Source organism: Carlito syrichta, unplaced genomic scaffold (assembly GCF_000164805.1).
Source record: "Carlito syrichta isolate Samal-C Ts95f unplaced genomic scaffold, Tarsius_syrichta-2.0.1 Scaffold303137, whole genome shotgun sequence".
Lineage (NCBI taxonomy): Eukaryota > Metazoa > Chordata > Mammalia > Primates > Tarsiidae > Carlito > Carlito syrichta.
The window spans coordinates 347,745-354,737 of record NW_007247233.1 but is presented as its reverse complement, the minus strand read 5'-3'; the positions used below and the strand labels follow the sequence as shown (position 1 = coordinate 354,737).

The window sequence follows — 6,993 nt, the reverse complement described above, 5'->3', positions numbered from 1 at the left end:
AAGGGGTGTTTTCCTGTTGCTGGAGTAGGGGGTTGGGGGGATCCTGGGAAATGGGGACATGGTGCCCTTTGAAATAATTCACCATAGTATGAAGGGGAAGCAAGGAGGAAAGAGTTTAAACTTTCATTCTCTGAAAGTGTGTAAAGCTAGACTCTCCTACTAAATGCTCAAAATGAACGCACCAGGCGTTGAGGTTAAGCACCAGGAGGTTTTCCTCAAGAACAAGACTTGGTGAAAGGGGCAGATCCTTCTCTTGGAATCTTCCCTATGGGCCCCAGCGTGAAGGAAGACTCAGTGTAAGATACCCGTGAGGTGCCTGCAAGTCTATGGCCAAGCCATCGGGGCCTTTGCCTGCAACCTCAGGCTGCTTCCATTCCCACGGGCTCCAGTTTCTTACTGTCCTGTCCCTGTGGGTGGTTGTGCTTGTACTTGTGATTCCACGATTGGCCAGCTCTGTCCAGAAATCCTGGGTGACATGACCATTGAGTTCCTGCCTGCAGGACTGTAGCTCCGACCCTGAACAGGAAATGTGTGATCAGTTGGTTGTCAGTGCTGACCACAACCTAGAACTCCCAGATCACCCTTTCCTGAGCACACCCAGGTTACATTTTCAGTTGTCTTTGACTTATACAGATTGGAATACTGTCAGTGGTAGGCTAACTTCATTGTGATTGTCAGGCTATGATTGCTGCAATAATTAAGAAATTGTAAATCCCTCTCAGAACATTGGAATTTAAAACTTTTCATAAATGTGCTAGTCTTGACAATTACTCAGTGGGTTCAGACCCACAAACTCTATCTGGAAAGCAGTCCAATTATATATTGGAATATCTAAAGGTGGTACTGGTGTTTCTCAATTTTTAGGTGCCAAATTACATTTCCCTGGCTAATAAGCTATAGACTAATAATTGCAATTTTTTGTTTTTCAGATCACAGCTCTTAAAATCAAATACAACCCATTTGCAAAAGCATTCCTTGATGCAAAGGAAAGGTGAGGATTCTAACTCTACATACCCTAGGGCAAAAAAGTGTGCAGAAAGATGAAATACTGCTTTATGCCCTGTTTTCTGAATTGTCTCCCTTTTGACAATCGGATGCACTTTTTTGACAGAAGCGATCACAAAGACATGATGGAAGAAGCAGGTGATGGCCAGCAGCCCGGGTACTCCCAATGTACGGTTTGTAGCACACTGCACCCTCCACGCCCTGTCCAGGAGAGCTGGAGCAGGCAGCGGGGTTCTGGGTGTGGCTGGGGAGCTGGGTTTCCTGTCTGTGAGGGTGCTCTGTGAGGCTGGTGGCACAGTGCGACTGGCAGCACTCTGAGGCTGGTGGCATTGGGTGGCCCACCTAGCTCTGCTTAATGACGCTTTGTCTGCTCTCCTGTGTCTGCTCCCTGCCCAGGCCCTTTGGCTTTGCTCGGTGCCTGGGATGGATCCTGGAGACTTTGCTGAGTGTTGAGGCTCCCCTACACTATGCAGGAGGATAATCCAGCCCATTCCAGCCCCTTTGAGATGGTTTCTACTTGTGTCCATGGTTGAAGACCTTTGGGTGATGCTTAGGGACAGAACTTTTCCTCCACCCACCTTGGCTCTGGGAATGTCTCAACTGGTAGAAGCAGTGGCTTGTGGGGTGAGGAGAGTTCTTGAAGCTGAGCTCTCCCTCTGGGAGTTTTGTGAGTCAGATCGCCTAATGCAGGTCTAGCCAGCAGCTTCTATTGGGAGAAACTACCCTGTCTGATGCTAATCCATCCTCCATTCGAGGAAATTTGGAGATAACTTGGAGACAACTTGGAGACACTCAGCAATTTAGACATTAGTGCTCACTAGTCACTCCAGGAGGCTGATGGCCAGCCTGACACACTCCCGGAACCATCATTTCCTATTCTGAATTGCCTTTCAGTCTAGTGTAACAAACAGCTCTCCTAACAGACTCAAGGGTGGCCACTTAAGAGTAGAGTATGACCCCTAGCCCTGGCCAGGGACAGGCGGCACTGTGGACACATCTGCACCCTTCCCTTGGCTCAGGGTTGTCTGAAGAAGGGTTTGCAGTTTGGAAATTGGAGCCAGGTAGTCTCCCCCTCCCTAAGAGTTACTTTGTCTGAATTAAAAAATCATTAGCAAAGAGTAGAGAAGAAATTATAGTTTTAGAGGAGGGCAGGACAGTCTTGGAAGGGCTTTTCGACACCCTTGTTTGGAGACTGAGGAGCCTAAACCAGGGAGGAAGCAGGAAGTGGGTCTACCCCAGGACAGCAGCTCCAGAAGTCTCAGTGTGGAAGGGAGGAGGAGGATAAGGAGGAGGAGGGGGAGGGGTGAGACAGGGACACCCTGTGTCCCTCACCTGGCTGGCTGCTGCCTTGGTTCTTACATTGTATTCCTGTTCAGCCTGTTTTTACATATTCATACTCAGCAGAGGGAAGCTGACTGCCTTGGGGAATAGGAAATCATCTCCCAAGTGCCCTGCAGGGTTGGAAGCCTTGGTTATGCTGCGGCATTAAGTGTGGGGCTGTGCCTTGTACCTTGCGGTACCTTGTGGTGCAGACTGTACTACACATTGGACATGACAGCTCTTGCTTCCTCTGTGACTCCTGAGGACAAGACCTGCTTCACTGGTTTCTGCTCCCCTCTTTGTAATAATTGAGCTAATGTGGTTGTCAGTTACTCAGCATTCATCTCTCACAGCAGGGGGGTGGCTCATTCCTGGAACCAGCTCCCTGTGTCCACCTGCCAACCCCCACCCTCAGTTTGGAGGTGCCCTCTCCCTCCCCTCCACACACGGCTGTGACAGGTACCCGGCCCTGAGGAGCCACCGGTCCTCGCCCTACCCCAGCCCCTACGTTCATCGGAACAATTCTCCAAGTGAGTCCCAAGTTTCCTTCTGCCAGGGGTTGGTAAGGGTGGCGGGAAGACATATCACAGGGAAGGAGCTCACACCCAGGTGATTTGGGGAGACCCCTAGGTCACATTCCCACTCGCAGAGACCCATCACAGAAACTCAGACCAGAGGCTCAAAGAGACCTAGACCAGAGGCCTCCAGTGTCAGAATGTGCCTTGAGGGTTTAATAATGGGTTCCTGGGCCTCCCCACAGAGCCTGGGGGCCACCTCCAAGGGTGGAGCTCAGGTTTGGGTGTTTTATGAACTTCTAAAGGGGTAATGTATCAGCCGGACATAAGAATTCCTGACTTGGACCTGCGGACTGAATGGGACCCAGCAGTTGGTGGTTTAACAAGCCTCCCAGGTGATCCTGACTCCGCTTCAATATTATGAACACTGGGATAGACCATAAAGACCCCTCATCTGTTCTCTCTGTATGTCTAGACTTCATTTTGTCTGGCTCCAAAAGGAAGAAGATGCTGAAGAACCCATAAAACAATTAAGCAATTAACGCTGATTTAAAATGAAAGGGGCCTATGGGGCAAGGAAGTCCCTGGAACTTGGTCAACCAGAGGCCAACCAGAGGCTAGACTCTGGGTAGGAAGGTCATATTTCTAATTTTGTCTGGAGTAAGGGTTTCTGTAGCCCATTCTTAGGAAATAGTCCTTGGGAAAAGGCAGGTTAAAGTTAGGTTTCTTGTTAAAGATAAGTAAACCCCAGTCTAGGGACTGAAAGATTCATTATTTACAGCACATCCACTGATCTAATAACAAGCTTGGGCTTACTGGGATATTTTCAAATATAGACGTTTATTGCCAAACTCTTCATCATGGAGTAAGCAGGCTAATGAATTATGCTTGATATTGTCTTATATTTTTATTTCATTGTTGGGTAGTCCTAGTTATGGGTGGTATTTGGCTGCTTTTTGTTCTCGGAGGACCCCTCCCAACATGACACTTTCTCACCTCTCACAGCCTACTCCGACAATTCGTCTGCCTGTCTGTCTATGCTGCAACCCCCTGACAACTGGTCCAGCCTGGGGATGCCCACCCACACCAGCATGGTCCCCATGGGTCACAGCACCAGCCCTGCTGCCAGCTCCAGGTAAAGTGTGTCACAGAGGCCACTGAAGCAAGCCAGTCTGGGGTCTCTGCCTGCAACCTCAGGCTGCTTCCATTCCCACAGGCTCTTGTCCTGTTGCTGTCGCCGTGAGTGGTTGTGCTTGTGCTTGTGCTTATAATTCCACTATTGGTCAGCTCTGCCCAGAAATCCCGGTGATATGACTGCTGAGTTCCTGCCTGCAGGACTGTAGCTCCTTTAGAAGCGAGGCAAGGAACAGTGTGCAGCCTGTGTCCGAAGGAAGCCAGGACAACTATCCTGGCTGTGCTGTTTCTGGTTCATGAGATGGACGCATCTCTCAGCCTCTCAGACCCTTGATATCCTCATGTCTAAAAAGAAGTTGGTAACTAGGCCCTGCCTCAGACGGCCTCTTAAGAGTTTTGCTGGGTCAGTAGGTGTAGTTTGAAGAAATGTTTCAAGAACCTTTTTCAGCAGGAGCTACTAAATTAAGGAAATAAGTTTATTGGCTTTTCTGTTAATAGAGGATCAAAGTCCTTAACATAAATGCTAGGTAATTGGTAAAAAATGATAGCTCTTTTATTAGCAATTATTAAGTTATGTAGGCCAGGCTCAGTGCCTCAGCCTGTAATCCCAGCACTTTAGGAGGCCAAGGTGAGTGAATTACCTGAACCTGAGGGTTCAAGACCCATCTGGGCAACTTGGCAAGACCTCATCTTTACAATAAATCAAAAATTAACCGGGCGTGGTAGTGCGCACCTGTAGTTCTGGCTACTTGGAAGGCTGAGGCAGAAGGATCGCTGGAGCCCAGCAGGTCAAGGCTGCGATGGCCGGGAGCGTGCCACTGCACTCCAGTTTAGGCGACAGAGTGAGACTCCAACTAAAAAAAAAAAGCTATGTAGAGAGAGAATGGAAGTGCTCTTTTTAAAATGTTATTATAGAGATGTGGGGTGCAAGTGAGTGTTCACTATACAAGTAGGCTACATGCAGGTAAGGTTTGAGCCTCCCTCCAACTGGCCCTCACGTCCCCTGGCTTTGGGTCAGGTACCCTTTGTGTTGCTTCGTGTCCCGCCTCCCTTTCTCAGAATCAGGAGTTTTTAATTTTTCTTTTGAGTTGGAGTCTTAGTCTATTGCCCAGGCTGGAGTGCAGTGGCATGCTCATGGCCACCACAACTTCGACCTGCTGGGCTCAGGTGATCCTTCTGCCTCAGCCTTCCAAGTAGCTGGAACTACAGGCACGCGCCACCACGCCCAGCTGATTTTTTAATTTATTGTAGAGACAGGTCTCGCAGAGTTGCCCAGGCTGGTCTCAAACCCCGAAGCTCAGGCAATCCTCTCGCCTCTGTGTCCCAAAGTGCTGGGATTACAGACGTGAGCCACTGCGCCTGGCCAGAATCAGGCGTTCTTGACCTCAAAGGCAGTGCATTTGATGGCCTAAAAGATTAAACTGTGCTTAAGATCTTAATTTTTCTTGTCTAGGAAGCGGTTTCTTTATAGTAAGAATCTAAGTGTCCGCTGTCAGAAATAAAGCAAGCAGTGCACAAACGTGAACTTTTCAAAGGCTCTGAGGGCATTGCTCAAGCCTGTGTCCAGTCAGATGACCTGCAGGTTACAAATGCCTGAGGGTTCAGTGTGGCTCTCAGTGGGCATCTTGGAGCCTAGAACAGTCATCTGTGAAATGGGACTGTAATCTGCCTTGATTGACATGGTCTTGCTTATACTTGAAATTTGGAACATGGCTTGGCAAACAGTATAGCAATATAATATGGAGTCTTGTTACTCATTTATATAAAAGACTCTTAAGAATGTTTTCAAACTGAAAATTTACCATTGTTGAATACTGTTCACTTCTATGTGGTTAGACTGGGGGATTTGATATTCATTTCCAACTCACCATTGCATCCATTGAGAAACTTCCTCAGAAGTGGTCTCAGGGCAAGTTTAATGTGACACAGCTAATCAAAGGCAGAAGTGGGATGAGCTTCCTGGTCATCTATAGAACAAGAGGCAGGGCATGGTGTCTGCACTGGAGTTACTTTAAGGAATGCCTCTCGCTGCTCAGTGTTTAGGAGGGTCTTGCCTTAATCATAGGAATTATGGCAGTGAGGGGGTAGGTGTGCTAGTTACAAACACAGAGGCTGGGGTCCATCTTCCTGGAACTTTGGATTGAGCAAGGCCGAGAGCTTAGTATTCTGAACAACAGTGCAAAGCTGCTGTTCTGTGCTCTTGCAGGGGAACTAAATAGCGCTCTGCCGGGAGCCCCGGATACATGATTTTATTGCTTGTTAATAGATAGGACAGTACCTAATAAGCCTTGGTGTGTGATTGTGAGCCATTTAATAATACAGATAAAGTGCCCTGTTTCAAAGACAGTGTCATGTAAGGCCATGGTTAGGCAGAGGATTTTAGCTGGGTTGCCCCTCCACTGACTGACTCCCTGTCTTTCCTTGCAGTCAGTACCCTAGCCTGTGGTCTGTGAGCAATGGCGCCATCACTCCAGGCTCTCAGGCCGCAGGGGCGTCGAACGGGCTGGCGGCCCCGTTCTTCCGAGGCACACCCTACGCCCCCCTCAGCCACGCAGCCACGGCCTCAGCCTCTGCCTCCGGATCGCCGCTGTATGAAGGGGCTGCTGCGGCCACAGACATTCCCGACAGCCAGTACGACGCTGCGGCCCAAGGCCGTCTCCTGGCCTCATGGACACCTGTGTCACCACCTTCCATGTGACTCTGTGTTATGGCCACCATGTGGATTGAATAGATCTGACAGGTGCAGGATGGCAGTATCATGGGTTGAGGAAGGAAGTAAAGCCTTGCTAGCCAGATTATAACATGAGGAGGGACACTTGCCCTGGTATTTATCAAGAGTCCCATTGTCCCTTGCTTTCATCTATGGGAACAGTGTCATCCCAGGTGACTCCAAATACGGAAAGGACACAGTTGGCCCAATGCCCCGTGATTCACATTCAAAAATTGTTTTTCAGGGCCAGAAACTTAAAAAAATTTTCTCATTACAGCACACCAGAATTTGTAAATTCCACTGGCCCTG

General features: G+C 48.9%; 1 protein-coding gene across 1 annotated transcript in view; it reads left to right on the top strand.

Moving 5' to 3' along the window:
- T (T brachyury transcription factor) overlaps positions 1-6,672 on the top strand; it is a gene marked incomplete at its 5' end in the record, with an annotated part of 8,758 nt that extends 2,086 nt beyond the window's left edge. Inside the window, 5 exons of the mRNA XM_008057827.1 lie at positions 930-991; positions 1,112-1,173; positions 2,682-2,855; positions 3,846-3,975; positions 6,402-6,672. Coding sequence (XP_008056018.1) covers positions 930-991; positions 1,112-1,173; positions 2,682-2,855; positions 3,846-3,975; positions 6,402-6,672 — 699 coding nt within the window. The remainder of the gene's footprint in view (positions 1-929; positions 992-1,111; positions 1,174-2,681; positions 2,856-3,845; positions 3,976-6,401) is intronic.
- Between the last annotated feature and the right edge of the window lie 321 nt (positions 6,673-6,993).